The following is a 22,211-nucleotide window of genomic DNA, read 5'->3' on the forward strand; positions in this document are numbered from 1 at the left end:
TACAGAACAAGAGATCGAAGTTGCGTGAACAACTTTTGGAGTCTGACCTTACTTGGAAGAAAATAAGTCAATTTGTCAATGGCATTGTGGACAAGGAGCATGAAGCAATAAACGAGGGTCTAAAAGAAATATTACAGGCTGCAAAACAGATCGGTAAATTACTTTTTGTTAAAGATAAATTCTTTGAAATTCATGATGTGCTGTGATTTCAACTTGGTAATTTTTCACCTGACTAGTCAAGGTAGAGGAAAACCTCACGTGCTTGCTTTGCAGCAAGTGAAATTCAATCTCCTGGTCCTTGGTTCAATAATTCAGACTTAAATATTTACATGAGTGTGACTTTGCAGCTGTAATTCTCATATGTTGTCATTTTTATTGTAGTGCTTGTGACTTGAAGTGAAAGGTTTAAGTTATTACAGTAGAGATGGCACACATTACTATAAAATACAAACTGTATGCCAAAATGTTTGCTTTTTTTTTTACTTGCAGTTGGGACTGACCATGGACAGGAAGCAATTGAATGCGGTTCTGTGTTTCTCTTCAAGACTTTCTTCGGTAAAGATAATGTCAGCTATGATGAAACGAAGGCCATCAAAAATATGTTTGGTCCATTTCCATCGACATGTGCAACAGCAGCTTGTAATGCTACATGTAAAATTTTGTCACTGTTGACTGATGAACAGCTTAAGAAACTTGCATTGCTTTTTCAAGGAAACAGTGTTGAAGAAAGCGTGTCATTTGGGAAAAATGTTAAGTTCTCTCTTGAAATGTATGAACTAGAAGAGACTGCAGGCATTCCATTAAATGGCAGCATCGAAACAGACAATGAAATCAGTTTGGACTACTTGAAATTTCATAAGGACCACAAAGGACATTCTCAAGGCACGCCTGCTACCTCTATAAGACAGAACATCTGCGGTGATGATGATGGAGGATCTATACTGTACGATGAATTGGAGCAATACGTTTTTAATAGTTTACAAAATAATGTAGGAGGTCCCACAGTGGAAGACTTGTGCAGTACTATATTTCAGATGCTAGAGTCTCCCAAAACCAATGATGAGCTTCAGAATGAGGTAAGTCTCCATTCATGTTTCTTATTCCATCATAATACCCGTTAATTACCCGGGAAAAGGTTTGCTGGGTGGAACATTTTACCCCTTTTCACCCCATTAGGAATAAAATTTTGAAAAATACCTAATTAGTGGGAAGATAGAAATAACTCACATGTTCCACTGTTCCATAAAATATATTTTTAGGTATATATGAAAACCTAGCTTTTGCCAGCGGCTTCCCTGTGCGGATGTCTGTAATTACACTGTGGAGTGTGTCAGATGTTTCTTTTATTTCTCCTCTCCCTCTCACATCATAATACATACCTTCAGGTACTTTCTAGGGCATTAAGCTGTACACTCCAAGTTCATCCTATTGTTTTTGCGTGATGCCGAAATGGACAGACAAAACGCACAATTTTATTTTTGCCTCCAAAGTTTATAAACTGTCCCTAGAAGTATATTTCTCCAAATATTCTATTTACAGACACAACCCAGACGAAACGCGTAGGGTCATTGATGCTGATTTAAGTCAGATGTTGGGTCTATTATTGAAACTTTTTGAGAACCACCAATCTTAAAGAAATAATTTTTTGTACTAATGTTATGAATAAATACAATTGATTTTACCACTGTGTACCATTTCGGGTACACAGTTAGAGCGCACTTCTATATCTTTTCTTTATTCATTCCTATGCCCTGTGCTTCTATTAACAGCGAGGTTCTATAGAAGTGCCGCCACCCCAACAGCATGGAAAAAGGCCACAACCCACCCTTTTTTTTATATATATACACACAGAACACGGCATTAATCATCAGTGGGCTGGGAATGGGCACATATTTATTAAATATATTTCAATTAAAGGGTACACAAAATGTTTAAAGATAAAAATGGGTAGGAGCATTTAGTGGGTGTGCCTTGCTTTTTCACATACACTGAAACTGAAGGTAGGTAGGTTCAAGAGGAAGCTGAGAAAAAAATACTTAACAGAAAGGGTAGTGGACAAGTGGAATAGCCTCCCATCAGAGATGGTAGAGGCTAAGACCGTAGAACAAGTTAAACATGCATGGGATAGACATAAGGATATGCGTACAAAGATAACAATCAAATAGGTTTGAGGTAACAATATGGTTAAAAAAGGAGCAGACTAGATGGGTCAAATGGTTCTTATCTGCCGTTTCTAATTACTGGTGAGTTTAAATATTGTACTATATAAGTGCACAAAATATATTATCCTGTATTGATTAAAGAGTTGTGTTCCTTTTACCTTAATTCCATATACTGTAAGGCAGCAGAAAACATGTAACACTATAGGTGAAATGTAGTAGAATGGGAGAATCAGAAATGAGAGGTTTGCTTTTCTCCAGTGTAAATGATTGCCGCTTTAAAAAAACTAGAGATTTCTTACCAAACCTCTTATTTCTGATTCTCTCATCCTATTGGAGGGGGAAGAGGAGGATAGGAGGAGAGAGAGGACTACTTGTCCATTCTCTTTACCTGCTGCCTCATGTCCTGACCATCCATGCCATGCCCACTTCTTGCCTCAGGTCTCCTTACCTTCACCTCATGTCACCTGTCTGTCTCCCCCTCCCTCTAGATTGTAAGCTCCTTAGAGCAGGACCCTCCTCCCTCCTGTTCTCACAGCACTCTTCTTGTATTTCAACTATAGCTATCTTTCTCTCCTACAATCTATACCTGCATCTATTCTCATTCACTTCCTTATATCTCAGCTGTATTGTTTACTAAGAATTGTGCTTTAATTGTGTTATGTCTAGTTCTGTTTACCCTGCACTGTTCTTTTGTATTCTATATGTACGGTACTGGTTGGTGCAATCACCATGTGGCGCCGCTGCATGGGTGCTGCACAGCTCAGTAATTATGTTCCGCATGTCTGTGTCCCTCATTAGAGTACATATAGTATAGTATAGTATAGTATATTTTAATATATATATATCTGTACTGTAACTGGTTACCTATCTGGCTGTGCAATCACCATGTGGCGCCGCTGAATGGCTGCCTGGGTACTAACAAATATGTTCCCCATGTTTGTGTCCCTTATTAGAATGCATCTAGTGCATATCTGTATGTGTGATGTATAGCTGTACTGCCATTGTTGCCTGTTCCTTGTACTGATAACCCTTTGTTATTACATTATGTGCATTGTTATTTTTAATGACTGTAAAGCGCCTTGAGTCCTGTTGGAGAAAGTGCGCTATATAAATAAAACTTACTTACTATTACATTTTCACCTTATATGTGGCTAAACCTGATGCTTTTGGGCACAACAGGCGCAATAATTAATGGCCACCCAAAACAATTGAATTGCCTCATCTGACACACATTAATTATTGCCCATTAATTTGTTGAATTCCCCCTAAATTTACAATCTCAAATCTAAAGCTTTTTTTACAATTTGAGAGTGTGTTGGTTTTCTAAAGCTGTATTTACAATTTGAGTGTGTTTTTCTACATTGTTCAAGTTTATTAATCTATATTGAAAATTGTATCCATCAGTTCAGCACCTGCTTTGTCCTAGAATTTTCCATAATATGGCACTGAATAAGTTTTAGTTTTGTAAAAAGCAGCTAACTTAATATACTCGTTATGGTACTCTTTACCTAGAAGGGCGGGCATCGCATGTACATTATAATGGCATGCGATGCGACCGATGCGATGCCCGCGATTTTACATAGAAATACATGTTAAAATGTAAATCGCGTCGGTCGCATTGCATGCGATGCGACCGACGCGATTACCGTGGTTTCCCATAGGGAACAATGTTAAATGTCCCAATTGACCCGATTTTCCATAGGGAACCATGTTAAATGGGCCACAGAGGCCAAATATGTACCCTGAAGTGTGCAATTGTTAACGCCACCCCATGATCAACGTCAACCCGAAGCGTGACGAGCGCAGCGGTACGCGTCCTACGACCTTTTCATACCCCCACTATCCACGTCGGCGTGGAGTTGAGAATAGAAAGTGTGGCGAGCGCAGCGAGCCACCGAGCCCGAAGCGTGGCGAGCGGACGCGGATACCTTCACCGGTATATGCATCCCCTCGCAGGCTTCACAGGTGTCCACGTCCCCTCGCGGGGCTCGCCACGCTTCGGGCTCGGTGGCTCGCCGCGCTCGCCACACTTTCTATTCTCAACTCCACATCGACGTGAATAGTGGGGGTATGAAAAGATCGTAAGACGCGTACCGCCGCCCCTCGCGGGCTCGCTGCGCTCGCCACGCTTCGGGTTCACGTTGATCGTGGGGTGGCGTTAACAATTGGGGGGGGGGGCATTTCACACTTCAGGGTGCCTATTTGGCCTCTGTGGGCCATTTAACATTGTTCCCTATGGAAAATCGGGTCAATTGGGACATTTAACATTGTTCCCTATGGGAAATCGCGGTAATCGCGTCGGTCGCATCGCATGCGATTTTTTGGTCGCATGCGATGCGACCGACGCAATTTTTTACCTTGCGATGCCCAAGATCAAAATCGTGGGCGCCCTTCTAGGTAAAGAATACCCTCGTTATTTACTGATAAAATTGCATTACTGAATATAAGACGTTTTGTCTCAGTATATTTACACATGGAATGGCATACAAATGCTGTGTGTCCATCTGTATTGTGAGATAAAATTTGCAAATGCTTCCATATGTTTATTTTTTTATGGATAATTTTATGCTGACCACATATCACCTAAAACAAAGTTTCCTAAATGCGGTACTCAGAGCACCCCAATGGTTCAGGTTTCAAATCTATTCATGGCTCAGTAAACATGGTTAAATCGAATTGACTGCAATACTAAGTGACTCGCCTGTGGCCAAGCATGGTTATACTATAAACTTATGGGGATATGCAATCTGGGATCACGGTTGTCGATCCCTGCTGACAGCCGTGATCCTGGCCTGTTTGCAGTCTGATCAACTGCAGGACAGGCGGGATTCAATGTCCCGCCTGCCGCTCAGCGCAAAGGAGGTGTGGCCGTGGATTGGCGATCTGCGACCAGGATCGCGACAATCCACTGCCGTTATCGGCAGAACGGGCCCGACAGCTTTTAAATTTGGGCCCGTTCTGCCGTGATCCCGCTTCAATGCTGTCGCTAAAGACAGCATTGAATAGAGAGCTGCCGCTATTTCCCACGTCAGAAATAGCGGCGGCACATTGCATACCCCCCTTAGACTGTTTGGGCGCCTTGAGGAACGAATTTTGGAACCTTTTACTGAAGTATTCACTATTCTGTAGAAAACCTCTATGTGTACGGGGTCATAATTATTAGAAACATGTTGCACAGGCATACTAATTGTGATTGTACATGTGTGCATCACATTTGTGGTAGTGTCTGCACCCATGTAATCCTTTTGGATAATAGGCTACCCAAATGGTTGTTGGCATGGTAATAGTGGTATTTGACAGTCCTATAGGCAAATATGAGCTAGGACTCCTCTCTATGTGACCCTTTTAAGTATTAATTGCTGCATATTCAGTAGCCTAAACAGAACATTTCCCTGCACACTGGCTTGGAGAAATTACATTTCATTCCACTTTACTGGATATACACCAAATCCATATTTTAAGGATCTGTCTAATGTTGAACTTAAAGTGAACCTTAATTTGGATGTAAGTAGGAGACCTTATAATGCATCTCATCTATAATTTTTGTTGCTAGATCTGATAATTATATGTCCTGAGCACTAAAATTGCAGGCAAACCAGGATTTGCTTATCTGAATACTAAGGGGTTTCCAGGATCCAATCCTTACTAAAGCTCTTCTTGACTAAAATCCTATATTCAGCTTATTTCTGCACTTAACTTGTGTGACTCATTTAACTTTTACTTTTATTACTTGACACAATATTTCATTGGCTTTCCGTAACACCATCCCTAATGCGAAAAAAACCTGGGTTTGCAGGTGTTGTAAACGACCCAGGATTTCAACCTGGCAAATGTTCCTGGTTGAACACCGGTTCGCAAAGCAGTGTAAACAGGTAACCTAAATCGATGGGACCCGTTCACTTCTAGTAGTATTTGTTTGTTTATAATACATATGGATGACTGACAGATAGTATGCCAGTGGTCAGAATACCAATGCCAACACCCTGAAAGAGGGAATCCTGAAAGGGGTCTGCAGTGATTGCGAAATCCCCCGAAAATAGTGGACCCCCCCCCATACAAAAATCGGGGTCCTAGCTGACCTTTTCTGGGTCCCAACGGAATAAGCTTCCCCCCCCCCGCAGGAAGGACACCAACTAGAAAAGACATAATGTGAAAACGGACAATGGGCGGTATTCAATGAGGCTGATTCGCCAGGTTTTTATGGCGATTTTGTGCTGTAAGGCGAATTTCTGACTAAAACGGTGAATCACCCTATTCAATGACCAGATGGCGAATACATTTCAAGGTTTTTTTTGCCATGATTCCCCGAGTAGCAATCGCTATCTTTTTATGGTGAAGTGGAAGGTGAACTTTTAAAAGAAAGTGTTTTGTTTTTTACAATTGGTGTCAAAAAATCTGTAATTTTATTCTGAGGAGGGGCATGCTATTTTTATTCATGTGCTGTAAGCACATGAATATATATTTAATATATTTTTTTTTTTTTTTACACAGACCAGCCAGCAGGGGGCCGGAGCCGAGCCGCTCATTAGATATTCATATATTCACTTCACCCGATCATTACATATGCATGATCGGGTGTAGTGAATATACCCGGTCCCCTGCTGGCACCCCCGGGGGGCAGCCTGTGCTGCCTGGCACCCGGGGAGCCCACCTCCCCCCCACAAACGTTCTGGGGCAGGCAGGGAGACTTCCATCTCCCTGCCTGCCACCTTCCTCAGGCTCCCTGCGGCGTCCGCCGCAGGAGCTCAAATTCGCCAGTCAGGAGCAGCGAGCCCCTGGCTCGTTGAATACCGGAGCCGGCGAAGCTCCGGAACGCAGCGAGCAGTGGCGAATGTGCAGCGAATCCTAAACAGGATTCGCTGCACGTCGCCAGTATTCACATTGAATACTGCCCAATGTGTGTCGAAGCAATGCAGCACAAATTTAGGGCATAGCTTTGTGGGGAAGGGGCATGGCATGTAATAGTTCCAATTCACATTACACCACACAATAGTGCCACTTGTGCAAACTGCGCCAGCTAGTGCCACTTGGATGCACTGCGCCAGGATTACACACACCATAATGCCCATTATGCCACACACTGTGATGCCTGAAAAAAACAGTTCTTTTTAAGAAGAGATTATCAGCTCACCGGACCTCTTGGGGGATGTGATTTTTCACCTTAAATCCACTGATCTTATAACAGGATTTCCCACTTGATAGGACGTCTGTCCTTCCCACACTGGTACTCTGCCCGTAATCGGTCTTTCTCAAGGTCCTTGAGAAAGACTGATTGTGGTAGAAACGCGTTAGTGAGCAGCTGGAGACCGGAGTTTTGAGAGGAGACAGCCACCAGATACAGGGGAGAAGTGCCGGTGGAGACGTCTGCACATTTTTAGTAGCAGCAGCCCCAGGAGGCTTTGAAAAATCATTAGCCGGGAAGAGAGCATATGCTATCAGAGGAGCATCGCGGCATACAAACATCTTTGCCGCGACCGTGCCTAACTGCGAGCGCAGGCAGATTCTTACAGGAGGGAGCACACCTGTTACCAGCTATTCGTGCACCTAGCTTCCGCTCTCTTCTTATTTTCCCTTACCTCCAGGAAAACTAACAAGCACAGGGAAAACCCGAAGGTTAACCACAGTGGCAGTGTGGCACCTAAGGGAAGAGTACCAGTGTGGGAAGGACAGACATCCTATCAAGTGGGAAATCCTGTTAAAAGATCAGTGGATTTAAGGTGAAAAATCACATCCCCCCCCAAGAGGTCCGGTGAGCTAATAATCTCCTCTTACAAAGAACTGTTTTTTCATGTGTTTTATGTTTTTTGGTATTTTTACCCTTTTTTATTGGATTGGTCCTATGGTTTGATCCGCTTTTTTACAAATAAAGTGACTATATATTTTTAAGTTGACGCAATTCATGTGACTTTTTTGTTGGAGAAATTGGTTGAAACCTGCAAGTCCTACAGATTTATTGGACATATTGTTCCAGCGCTGTGGTCAGCCCTCGTATAAATTTTCTTTGACTTTTTCCTTTTGGAATTATATATATTATTATTTGGTGCCCTCACTGTAGAAAATCAATAGAAGCAGTTTTGGTGTGGCACTCGATGACTTTCACAAGTCGAAGACAAATGATTACCATTTGAAATGTTGATATCCAGCACTGGCTTTGAGTGATTTTTTTTTTTTTTTATCGTTGTGAAAGTCATCGAGTGCCACACCAAAACTGCTTCTATTGATTTTCTACAGTGAGTGAGTCATTGAGTGCCGCACCAAAACTGCTTTCACTGTAGTGGTAGCATGAGATGGAGTCTACAACCCACACCAGTGGCGCAGGTAGTGCAGCTCATTCAGGATGGCACATCAATGCGAGCTGTGGCAAGAAGTTTTGCTGTGTCTGTCAGCATAGTGTCCAGAGCATGGAGGTGCTACCAGGAGACAGGCCAGTACATCAGGAAACGTGGAGGAGGCCGTAGGAGGGCAACAGCCCAGAAGCAGCAACGCTACCTCCGTATAACCAGCAGATGAACGGCTTTCGCAGCAATTATGCGGGAGCGCGCAGCAGCGCTCATCGCCGGGGCATACACACTGGGCGGCTTTGAGCTGAAAGCCGCTCCAACTGGGTGTTTTGAGCAACTTTCAGCTCAGTCGCCCAGTGTGTATGGGCCTTAAGGCCTTAGCCCATAGGTTCCCACACATGGTCCTCAAGGCACCCCAACGGTCCAGTTATTAAGTATATCCATGCTTGGACACAGGTGCCTTAATTAGTAACTGTCAGTCTGATTTAACCATCTGTGCTAAGCCATGGATATACCTAAAACCTGGGCTGTTGGGGTGCCTTGAGGACCGCATTTGGGAACCTCTGCCTTAGCCTAGTTGTACATGCTTTGTAGGAAAGATTGAGTTCAGTGAGGCTTGTCTGATGCATTGCGGTTTAATACACAGGTTAAAATACCTTAGGTGTGGTAAGAGGGAATTTATGCTGAGTCGGTTTGGATGACAAGGTATTGCTGAGTGTAGTGCCTCTCTATTTTACAATTATGCCTCCTGGATTATGAAACTCAATGTCATTTTAGATCAAGATATGATATATTACAACATGCTGGTGAAATGCAAATGTTGTTGCTTAAGCTACTGCCAAACCCATTTTAAAAAGCTATCCTAGAATCTGTCAAGATTTAGAGAACATTAGACTTTCTAAATGACATCAATAAATTTTATGAGCAAGAACTACAACTTTTTGACCTGGTAAGTTTTAGGTTTATGACACATTGGATGAGATTTGTTTATAAAATGAGTAGTAATTGATCTGGGTGATATGGTGATTTTTTTTTTTTTTTTCAATTATGTCCACGCATAGCAAAACTAAATGGGAACATTCACTTTATTACAAAATTATATTCTTGTTGTAATTTTAAGCTTAGTGAAAACTTGCAAAAACCATTTAGCATTTTGTGCATGCAAGTTAATACTATGCAAGTTCTGAAAGCTTCCTTTCACATTTGTACAACTGCAAACCATCAGCTACTCTTTGAAGTATATCTATAACTAGTATACCAATTATAAACTCATTTGAACACATACAGGTTTGCCAAAATAAATTAATGAATGTTGTCCACCAGAACTTCGGTGTCTTTCTGTAGACATTACAGTTCTGTAGCTTTAAATGAAACCGTTATCCTAGTAGAAATCCCATTAGTTGATGTGTTTATTTTGTGGTGCTTCTGGTGTGATTTGTAAAATCTCTGATTAGTGATACCTTGGGTTCTTAACTATTTTAGGTACTTGTGTAGTTTCACGGCGCCACCGCACGCACAGTCTGTTAGAAACTTGGCAGCTTGTCAGACTCTGTGCGCGTGCTGCTCTAGCTGTTCTCAGCGCTACGTTACCAGCGTAGCGTGTGCGCGTGCCACTCTAGCTGTTTTCAGCGCAGCGCTACGTTATCAGCGTAGCGTAATGTACACGCTACAATTGAGACGCTTTAGCTAATGCGTCTGAATTTCGTAGGGTGTAGTGGTACATAGGGGTGCAAAACACTCCTAAACCTGTTCACAATGACACTAGTCGACGTAACAGTTGTCGACCTTGTTAATTCCACTATCCACGCCAACCCGAAGCGTGGCGAGCGGCGGCGGTACGCGTCCTACGACCTTTTCATACCCCCACCATCCACGTCGGCGTGGAGTTGAGAATAGAAAGTGTGGCGAGGGGACGCAGATACCTGTGAAGCCCGCGAGGGGACGCGGATACCTGTGAAGGTATCCGCGTCCCCTTGCGGGACTCGCTGCGCTCGCTACGCTTCGTACTCGGTGGCTCGCTTCGCTCGCCACGCTTTCTATTCTCAACTCCACGCCGACGTGGATAGTGGGGGTATAAAAAGGTCGTGGGACGCGTACCGCCGCCCCTCGCTGCGCTCACCACGCTTCGGGTTGGCGGGGATAGTGGAATTAACAAGGTCGACAGCTGTTACATCGACTAGTGTCATTGTGAACAGGTTTAGGAGTGTTTTGCACAGTGCACCCCTATGTACCCCTACACCCTACCAAATCCAGTGACCCCCCTTCTTAGCGGCTTGCAAGGACTCGGGATTCAGACGCTAAAACGTCTAAATTGTAGCGTGTACATTTCGGACACCCCGTTTGTCAGCGGTGCGCAGGACTGCCTATTTCACTGTGGAACTACAAGTACCACAGTGACCTGTCAGGACTGGGCAGCTGCTGCCCGGCGCTACGCTGATAACGTAGCTTTACATATGGGAAGCAGCCACGCGCTACACTGAGAACAGCTAGAGCGGCACGCGCACAGTTCAACAGAGCGTCTGGCAAGCTGCCAAGTTTCTGAGACAGACTGTGCGCGCGGTGGCGCTGTGAAACTACACAAGTACCCTATTTTATTATATTAAAATAAATTGTGTGTTTATTCAAATATGTTAATGCCAGCGGTACAATATTACCAGTGCTAGTGCATAACCCCTTCATGACAGAGCCAGTTTGTGCCTTCATGACAGAGCCCTTTTTTTCAAATCTGACATGTCTCACTTAAGTGGGGATAACTTTTTTTTGCTTTTACTTATCCCAGTGATTTTGAGATTGTTTTCTCGTGACACATTGTACTTCAAGTTAGTGGTAAATTTTGGTCGATACAGTCTGTGTTTTTTTGTGAAAAATACCAAAATATCGTGAAAAAATGGAAAATTTAGCAATATGCAAAATGTTAAATTTTCTGCTTGTGAGACAAATAATCATACCACTCAAAATAGTTAATAACTAACATAGACCATATGTCTACTTTATGTTGCCATCATTATTTCAACCCCCTTTTCATTTTTTTGGACACTAGGAGGCTTCAAATATGACTAGCAAATTCTCAAATTTTCAAGAAAATTTCAAACACTGATTTTTTTAGGGACCAGTTCAGTTCTGATGTGACTTTGAGGGACTTGTATGTGAGACACCCCCATAAATGATGCCATTTCAAAAACTGCACCCCTCACAGTATTCAAAACAGCATTTTGGAAGTTTGTTAACCCTTTAGGTGTTTCACAGGAATTAAAACAAAGTGTAGGTGAAATTTCAAAATTTCTTTTTTTTTGCAGAGTTTCAATTTTAATACATTTTTCTAACAAATACAGTAGATTTTACTAGAGAAATGTGACTAAAAATTGATTCCCCCAATTCTTGTGTTTTCAAAAATATCCTATATGTGGCCCTAGTGTGCACGTTGACCAAACCACAGGCTTCATAATAGAAGGAGCACCTACTTGATTTTGGAGCCTCCTTTTTATGAGATTTTTTTTTAGGCACCATGTAGGTTTCTAGGCACCATAAGTGCTAAAAGTTAGGAACCTTCCCCACAAGTCACCCCATTTTGCAATCTACACCCCTCAGGGAATTCATCTAGGGGTATAGTGTACATTTCAAACCCCCAGGGGTTTCACCAATTTTGGTACAACTGGGATGTGAAAATGGAAAATTACATTTTTTTACACAAACATGCAGTTCTGGCTCAAAATTTTTCATTTTCACAAGGAATGAAGGAGACAAAGCACCCCAAAATCTGTGCCCCAATTTCTCCCGAGTACGGCAATGCCTCACATGTGACCAAAAAATACCAGTGGGGCGCATGGCAGGACTCAGAAGGGAAGGAGTGATTTTTGGATTTGGCAGCACAGATTTTGGTGGATTGAATGGTGGGTGCCATGTTGCATTAGCAAGACTCCCAAAGCACCAATACAGTGGAACCCCCCCACAAGTCACCCCATTTTGCAAAGTACACCCCTCAGGGAATTCATCTAGGGGTATAGTGTACATTTCAAACCCCCAGGGGTTTCACCAATTTTGATACAACTGGGCAGTGAAAATGAAAAATTACATTTTTTTACACAAAAATGCAGTTCTGGCTCAAAATTTTTCATTTTCACAAGGAATGAAGGAGACAAAGCACCCCAAAATCTGTGCCCCAATTTCTCCCGAGTACGGCAATGCCTCACATGTGACCAAAAAATACCAGTGGGGCGCATGGCAGGACTCAGAAGGGAATGAGTGATTTTTGGATTTGGCAGCACAGATTTTGGTGGAATGAATGGTGGGTGCCATGTTGCATTAGCAAGACTCCCAAAGCACCAATACAGTGGAACCCCCCCACAAGTCACCCCATTTTGCAAAGTACACCCCTCAGGGAATTCATCTAGGGGTATAGTGTACATTTCAAACCCCCAGGGGTTTCACCAATTTTGATACAACTGGGCAGTGAAAATGAAAAATTACATTTTTTTACACAAAAATGCAGTTCTGGCTCAAAATTTTTCATTTTCACAAGGAATGAAGGAGACAAAGCACCCCAAAATCTGTGCCCCAATTTCTCCCGAGTACGGCAATGCCTCACATGTGACCAAAAAATACCAGTTGGGCGCATGGCAGGACTCAGAAGGGAAGGAGTGATTTTTGGATTTGGCAGCACAGATTTTGGTGGAATGAATGGTGGGTGCCATGTTGCATTAGCAAGACTCCCAAAGCACCAATAGAGTGGAACCCCCCCACAAGTCACCCCATTTTGCAAAGTACACCCCTCAGGGAATTCATCTAGGGGTATAGTGTACATTTCAAACCCCCAGGGGTTTCACCAATTTTGATACAACTGGGCAGTGAAAATGAAAAATTACATTTTTTTACACAAAAATGCAGTTCTGGCTCAAAATTTTTCATTTTCACAAGGAATGAAGGAGACAAAGCACCCCAAAATCTGTGCCCCAATTTCTCCCGAGTACGGCAATGCCTCACATGTGACCAAAAAATACCAGTTGGACGCATGGCAGGACTCAGAAGGGAAGGAGTGATTTTTGGATTTGGCAGCACAGATTTTGGTGGAATGAATGGTGGGTGCCATGTTGCATTAGCAAGACTCCCAAAGCACCAATAGAGTGGAACCCCCCCACAAGTCACCCCATTTTGCAAAGTACACCCCTCAGGGAATTCATCTAGGGGTATAGTGTACATTTCAAACCCCCAGGGGTTTCACCAATTTTGATACAACTGGGCAGTGAAAATGAAAAATTACATTTTTTTACACAAAAATGCAGTTCTGGCTCAAAATTTTTCATTTTCACAAGGAATGAAGGAGACAAAGCACCCCAAAATCTGTGCCCCAATTTCTCCCGAGTACGGCAATGCCTCACATGTGACCAAAAAATACCAGTTGGGCGCATGGCAGGACTCAGAAGGGAAGGAGTGATTTTTGGATTTGGCAGCACAGATTTTGGTGGAATGAATGGTGGGTGCCATGTTGCATTAGCAAGACTCCCAAAGCACCAATAGAGTGGAACCCCCCCACAAGTCACCCCATTTTGCAAAGTACACCCCTCAGGGAATTCATCTAGGGGTATAGTGTACATTTCAAACCCCCAGGGGTTTCACCAATTTTGATACAACTGGGCAGTGAAAATGAAAAATTACATTTTTTTACACAAAAATGCAGTTCTGGCTCAAAATTTTTCATTTTCACAAGGAATGAAGGAGACAAAGCACCCCAAAATCTGTGCCCCAATTTCTCCCGAGTACGGCAATGCCTCACATGTGACCAAAAAATACCAGTTGGGCGCATGGCAGGACTCAGAAGGGAAGGAGTGATTTTTGGATTTGGCAGCACAGATTTTGGTGGAATGAATGGTGGGTGCTATGTTGCATTACCAATACAGTGGAACCCCCCCACAAGTGACCCCATTTTGCAAACTACACCCCTCAGGGAATTCATCTAGGGGTATAGTGTACATTTCAAACCCCCAGGGGTTTCACCAATTTTGGTACAACTGGGCTGTGAAAATGAAAAATTACATTTTTTTACACAAAAATGCAGTTCTGGCTCAAAATTTTTCATTTTCACAAGGAATGAAGGAGACAAAGCACCCCAAAATCTGTGCCCCAATTTCTCCCGAGTACGGCAATGCCTCACATGTGACCAAAAAATACCAGTTGGGCGCATGGCAGGACTCAGAAGGGAAGGAGTGATCTTTGGATTTGGCAGCACAGATTTTGGTGGAATGAATGGTGGGTGCTATGTTGCATTACCAATACAGTGGAACCCCCCCACAAGTGACCCCATTTTGCAAACTACACCCCTCAGGGAATTCATCTAGGGGTATAGTGTACATTTCAAACCCCCAGGGGTTTCACCAATTTTGGTACAACTGGGCTGTGAAAATGAAAAATTACATTTTTTTACACAAAAATGCAGTTCTGGCTCAAAATTTTTCATTTTCACAAGGAATGAAGGAGACAAAGCACCCCAAAATCTGTGCCCCAATTTCTCCCGAGTACGGCAATGCCTCACATGTGACCAAAAAATACCAGTTGGGCGCATGGCAGGACTCAGAAGGGAAGGAGTGATTTTTGGATTTGGCAGCACAGATTTTGGTGGAATGAATGGTGGGTGCTATGTTGCATTACCAATACAGTGGAACCCCCCCACAATTGACCCCATTTTGCAAACTACACCCCTCAGGGAATTCATCTAGGGGTATAGTGTACATTTCAAACCCCCAGGGGTTTCACCAATTTTGGTACAACTGGGCTGTGAAAATGAAAAATTACATTTTTTTACACAAAAATGTACTTCTGGCTCAAAATTTTTCATTTTCACAAGGAATGAAGGAGACAAAGCACCCCAAAATCTGTGCCCCCATTTCTCCAGAGTACGGCAATGCCTCACATGTGACCAAAAAATACCAGTTGGGTGCATGGCAGGACTCAGAAGGGAAGGAGTGATTTTTGGATTTTGCAGCTCAGATTCTGGTGGAATGAATGGTGGGTGCTATGTGGCATTAGCAAGACCCCCGATGCACGGTGAAATGATGAACCTAATAATCCATCGATGTGTGGTATATTTTGAAACACTCCTTTATACATAGGCCGGGTTTGTCGGGGCAAGTTTCACAGTGGAAAATAGTTTCCTTTCTTATTCCCTTTTTATAGCAAACTTTGCACCTTTTTTGTGTCCTGCCCTTTCTTGCAGTGGAGGGGATTTCGTTGGGAAAATGCTGCCCTGGTACAATACGGGGGCCAGTACTAGAAGTACTGGGGCCCTCTGCCTGCTGGTTCCCAAATATTAGGCCCTTTATGACTTCCTCTTGAAAGTGCATAAATGTCCCCCTCTGGCCGGTAGAACGGAATAGCACGTAAGCGTTATACAGTGCCATCTGGATGATATACAGATAGCGCAGGGCTTGTCTTTGCTGGGGATGGCGGAGGACTCGCCACCCGCCATCCCCCGCCCCGCGCCATCTGTATGTCGGAAGGGGACGCGCGTGCACGAGGTGCACGCGCGTCCCGTTCCGACGGAGCTTTTGCCCGGGTCCCCGCCGGCTTCCCCGGGTCCCCGCCGGTCCACACCGCCCCCCCGCAGCCCCCCGCAGCCCTGCCCGTCTCCCTGAAGCTGGAGACGGGCAGGACTGCACCCGCCGCGCCGCCTCGCCGCCCGGCTATTGAGACGCTCGTGCGTGGGAGACGCACGAGCGTCTCATTCAGCCAGAGCGCCAGATTGCTGGCGGATCGCCAGGGACACGGTCCTGGCGCTCCGCCAGCAATAACAAGCCCTGCTCCATCTGTACACGGCCAGCTTCTTGTACCAGATATTTGTTTTCCGCAGGGCACTGTACGGCTTCAGTACCTGATCTGAAAGATCCACTCCGCCCATGTACTTATTGTAATCTAGGATACAATTTGGTTTTGAGGTGTGGGTACTGGTACCTCGTACAGGGATGGAGGTGGTACTGTCTCCATGAATTGTTGTCAGTATAAGGACATCCCTCTTGTCCTTATATTTGACCAACAACATATTTTCGGTGCATATTCCCCTGCTTTCACCCCTTCTCATTACTTGGGCAATGTGCGTTTTGGGGAGGCCTCTTTGGTTCTTGCGCACAGTACCGCAAGCTGCTGTACCTCTTGAACCAAGGGCCTTAAACAGGGGGATGCTGGTGTAAAAGTTATCCACATAGAGGTGATAACCCTTATCCAGGAAGGGGTGCATTAAATCCCAGACAATTTTGCCACTAACACCTACGAGGGAGGGGGGGCATTCTGGCGGTTCAATTCTTGAATCCTTCCCTTCATATACCCTAAACTTGTGGGTGTACCCTGTGGTGCTTTCACACAGCTTATACATTTTTATGCCATACCTTGCCCTCTTACTGGGAAGGTACTGGCGGAAATTAACCCTTCCTTTAAAATGTATAAGGGACTCGTCAATACAAATAAATTTTTCAGGGATGTATAGCTCTGCAAATTTGGCACTGAAATGATCAATGACCGGCCTGACTTTGAATAGCCGGTCAAAGGTGGGATCATCTCTGGGTGGGCACTGTGCATTATCGGTGTAATGTATAAATTTATGGATTGCCTCAAAACGAGTCCGAGTCATGGCCATACGGTAAAATGGGGTGCTGTACAGAACATCTGTACTCCAATATTGCCTAATTTGTGGCTTTTTTACTATGCCCATATGAAACACCAGACCCCAAAACGTCATCATCTCTACTGCATCTACAGGGGTCCACCTAGCAAATGATGACGTGGGGTTTTGAGCAATAAACTGCTGGGCATATAAATTAGTTTGGTCCACCATTAAATTTATAAAATCATCAGAGAAAAATAATTTGAAAAAGTCAATTTCTCTGAGACCTGTGGAATCAAATTGGATTCCTGGCATTGCCAAAAACTCAGGAACCTGGGGCTCAAAATTGTCTGGTGGTGGGGTCCATACGAGATCAATTATTGGGGGGGGGGTCTCAGCTGCTCTACGGGGGCGTCTTTGAGGGGGTCCCTCATCACCAGAGGAGGAAGAGGAGCTTAAGACGAATCCTTCAAATTCCCCGCTTGCCTCACTGGCTGTGTCAGAATCAGAGGCAAGCATGGCATATGCCTCCTCCACTGAATACATTCTTCTGGATGACTGGGATGACATTTGGGATGACATTTTTATTTTTGTGTTACTGGTAGTGAAATGTTTCAACACGTGTATAGTGTAGGGGGGGGGTACAAACTTTATTTCAACCCGGGGGGTATGTAGTGTGTTGTGTGTATGTAGTGCAGAACAAAAAAAATACTTTATACAAAAAAAAAAAAATGAAGGGGTTAAAAAAAAAAAAATTGAAGGGGTTAAAAAAAAAAAATTGAAGGGGTTAAAAAAACAAAAAAAAAGGTCCTGCACCAAAAATTGAGCACAGATGTTGGTCAGTAACGTCTGTCACTGAACAGCGCTCAAAGGCAACAGGAATTTGATCAAAAAAAAAAAAAATAGATCAACCCTGTGCCGAAAAAGCTGATCAGTGATGTACGTCACTGATCAGCGCACAGTGGCCACAGGACACCCACAAAATCACAGTGTGTGTAAAAAAAAAATTAAAAAAAGACCACACAGCACCCACAAAAAAAAAAAAAAAGGTGATCAGTGATGCGACACTGATTACCAGTGAGGGGCAGCAGGTGCACAACCTTTGGTGCAACTGGCAGCAACTGACAGGTATATATATAAAAAAAAAAACCTCTGCACCCCCAAAAAGTTGCTGATCACCTCAGATATAGTGATCAGCACAAAAGGCGGGGGTAGCAGACACAAAATATACACTCTCTATCACTCTCTGTCACTATCTCTCTCTATCTCTCACTATCTATCACTATCTATCACTATCTATCACACTGCAGCAGCAGCACTGACAGTTATATGTATAAAAAAAAACCTGCACCCCCAAAAAGGGGGGGTAGCAGACACAAAATATACACTCTCTATCACTCTCTGTCACTATCTCTCTCTATCTCTCTATCTCTCACTATCTATCACTATCTATCACTATGACACTGCAGCAGCAGCACTGACAGTTATATATATATAAAAAAAAAACCTGCACCCCCAAAAAAGGGGGGGTAGCAGACACAAATCTCTCTATCTCTCACTATCTATTACTATCTATCACTATCTCTCACTATCTATCACTATCTATCACTATGACACTGCAGCAGCAGCGACAGTTATTTATATATAAAAAACCCCTGCACCCCCAAAAAGGGGGGGTAGCAGACACAAAATATAGCTCTCTCTGTCACTATCTCTCTATCTCTCTCTATCTCTCTCTCTCTCTATCTCTCTATCACACTGCAGCAGCAGCAGGAAGTCTCAGGAAGTCAGATCCAGGAAGCGTCCAGCACGCTACAAGCAGTGATCAAGTGATCAGGTAAGGTATTTGCAAGGATCAGGTAAGTATTAGCAAGGATCAGGTCAGTATCACGGCAGATAGGCACGGTGACCGCTCTGCACGCTACTCCAGACCGGAATGGCGTCTGCAGCGCAGTCACCGTTAGTTTAAATGTCGCGCCTTGGCTGTGATTGGTCCGTGGGTCCCACGGACCAATCACAGCCTTGGGGGCAGGTGGGGTGAGGGTGGGGTGAGGTGTCATCGTCACCGATGACCCCCTCATGCCCCCTGACACCCGGCGGTGATTGACACCTGTGTTACCAAGCGTCCGATTCGCTGGTAACACAGGAAAACGCTGTGAATGGCTGTTCACACTGAACAGCCAATCACAGCGATTGCCGACGGGGGGGCGACATCGCAGCCCCCCCTGGGCATGCAGGGACATGTCTGCTGTCAGGGACAGCAGACATCGTCCCTCTGTCACTGCGTCTCGAGACGCAGTGACAGTTTAAAGTCATGTCGTATATATCAGTCATGTGTCGGGAAGTACTTCCCGGCCATGACGTATATATACGTCAAATGTCGTGAAGGGGTTAACTTCTTCCTATGTGTGTGTGCGCTTTTTTTTTCTCTAAAAAGTGCTTTTGTATTTTCCATTTGTATTAGTAGTTAGAATTCTTTATTTATAAATATTAAATAATTACCTGGCCACCAAAATAATAAAACTATATAACAGTAGTGTTCATTCTAGTACCCGCCATCTTTGAAAACCCATGCAGTTCCTGTTCTCTGCCTGGGGTGTTGCAGTCTGCATTGGTGTTTCTAACACAGGTCTGGGTTTGCATGTCGGTGCTGATTTACAGACCACACTGTGCTTGAAGCACTACAGCAGACAGCGACACCCCACACAGGGACGAGGAACTTTATGGTTTTTCAAAGATGGCGGGTGTTAGAATGAACACTATAATAGTAATGTCAGTCTGCAGCTATGCACAGCCGAAAGGAGCAATACTTGATTTGCTAAGTTGGGCGCCATCTAATGGCTGCCGGTGTGCAAAACACTTGAATGAGTACATCTGGACCATTATGTTTAGTCTATCTGTATATATTCAGATCTAAAAGGAATAATAATCAGTTAAAATTGGTTTTATTAAAAGATGTAAAATAAATCATAACAAAGCCTAATAACTTTGGATCGTTAATGTTAGAAAGCATTTAGAAATGACTAATCATATTTTCTCATACTTGCCAATGTTTCACAGTGTTATTATAATAAGCAGGATTCATTATTTTTATTTCACTCAACCATTGATGCAGGAAAAAAAAAAACCTGGTTTAAAAAAAAAAAAAAAACTATTTAAAAAAAAAAAAAAAAAAAAAACTTTTCTCAGCATTGTGAATGTTGACAGGATGAATGGCAAGCAGGGGGTGGTCCATTGGAAAGTCTACCAGATCCTAACCCTGAAATGTTGGGCAGAGGAGAGAAGGGTGATAGACACCCCATGACATACATTTTCTTACTAAAATATTAAGCATTTGTTTAAAATAATGGTTTTTGTTATGACTAAAGTAACATTTGGAAAAAATGATTACGTTTATTAAAGCAACATACAATGCATTGTGATATGAATACATGTTACAGTCTGTTATAATGATGATGTTAATAATGTTCTCATTGAGTTTATGGTCTGTATTAAAGCTTTAAAAGGCTATGACAAGCCAAAGGACAAAATTGTTGTTAGTCATGAATAAGTTATGTTTATTGTGGGCAGAAATCTATGTTAATGTTATCATTGGTGGCATTAAGGTAAGAATGTAAAAGTTGACTGCAGAAAACAACCTACACCTATATTACTGAATTTAATCCTTTTGTTTAATTATGAATGTAAAAAATGTAGATGTTGGCAATTGATGCCAAGGGGAGAAAAGTTCATCTTTTATGAATTTGGTATGTTACCGCAGTTTACAAAATATGGGGACAGCGGTGCTGAATGTTACTTTAACTTGTTATTTAGAGATACAGTCACTAGGTCTACATCACTAGGTTGACATGGGTTAGGTCGACACAAACATTTGGTCAACGTGGGGAAGGGCAACAGTCAAAAGGTCGACATGGGGTTTCTCACTTTTTTGAGCCAACATATGGCGACAGGTGGTATTTCCTGCCCTACCATCCAATAGGGCGTGGTGGGAGAATAAAATAGTTTAGCACAGCGAGCCATGTGAGGGGACATGGAGCTACGTTTCAGTGCCCATATCGACTGTGTCGACATTCAGGACAAAAAAAAATAAGAGAAACCCCCTGTCGATCTTTTGACTGTCGACCTTCATGCATGTCGACCTAATGCTTGTTGACCTATTTGGTGTCTATCCAATTATCCATACCTTTTATTTAATCGTCTCTGTTCTAATATTTGCCTTATTCATGCTGAAACCACATTATGTACATCTTCAATGCTGTGGTTCCCAAAGTTTTCTTTATGGCACCATAGAATATCCGCATTGTTTACTTGGCACCCCTGGGATAGGACTTTATTGATACATTTAGAAACAAATCGTAAATTAAGTTTTACTAACTCAGGGCTCGACAAAACCCGGGAGCCAGGTTGCCACGGCGACCATATTCTGCTTCCTGGCGACCAGATTTTGGGTGGAAGCAGAAGCTGGTCAGATCAGCGGCAGCGATGGCCGACTCCTGTCTCCCCCTGCTGTCACACAGACCAGTGCCTGACCCCTGTCACGCCCCTCCGTTTACACCAGCCGCCCTCAGTGTCTGAACCCTGCCTCCCCCTCCCTTTCAGAGCAGCGGCAGCGCAGTGTTTGACAACTGCCTCCCCCTGCTGTCACACCAGCTGCAGCGTGGCCGGGCAGTCTCCCTCCCCTGTTATACCAGCCGCTCGCAGTTCCTGACACCCGCCTCCCCTCCTGTTTAGAGCAGCGGCAGCGCGGTGCCCAACCCCCATCCTTCCCCTGCTGTCTCACCAGCGGCAGCATGGCCGGGCAGTCTCCCTCCCCGGTTACACCATCCGCTCGCAGTTCCTGACCCCCGCCTCCCCTCCTGTTCAGAGCAGCGGCAGCGCGGTGTCCGACCCCCGCCTCCCTACTGTCACACCAGCCGGCCGCAGTGCCTAACCCCCGCCTACCCCTCCTGTCAGAGGACCGGCAGCACAGACGGTCAGAGTCTTCCCCTCCTGTCAAACCAGCCGCCCGCTTTTCCTGACCCCAGTGGCCGCGGTGCCTGACCCCTGCCTCCCCCTTCTGTCAGACCAGTGGCTACCTACTTCTCATGCAGGGGCTTCACCAACTGCCAAAAGTCCCCCATCGGGATGCAGGTCTTTCCTTGCATCTTGCCGCTGGATGAGTGGGGCTGCATGGCTTCCAGC

At 44.0% G+C, this 22,211-nt stretch overlaps 1 protein-coding gene across 2 annotated transcripts in view; it reads left to right on the top strand.

Annotated features, from left to right (window-relative positions):
* ASCC3 (activating signal cointegrator 1 complex subunit 3) overlaps window positions 1–22,211 on the top strand; it is a 718,547-nt gene that overhangs the window by 25,360 nt on the left and 670,976 nt on the right. For both annotated transcript variants that reach the window (XM_083176983.1, XM_083176984.1), the window contains exons 3-4: window positions 6–153; window positions 490–1,076. In XM_083176983.1, the coding sequence (XP_083033109.1) occupies window positions 6–153; window positions 490–1,076 (735 nt within the window). The remainder of the gene's footprint in view (window positions 1–5; window positions 154–489; window positions 1,077–22,211) is intronic.

This window comes from Crinia signifera, chromosome 3, assembly GCF_055691185.1.
Source record: "Crinia signifera chromosome 3, ASM5569118v1, whole genome shotgun sequence".
Lineage (NCBI taxonomy): Eukaryota > Metazoa > Chordata > Amphibia > Anura > Myobatrachidae > Crinia > Crinia signifera.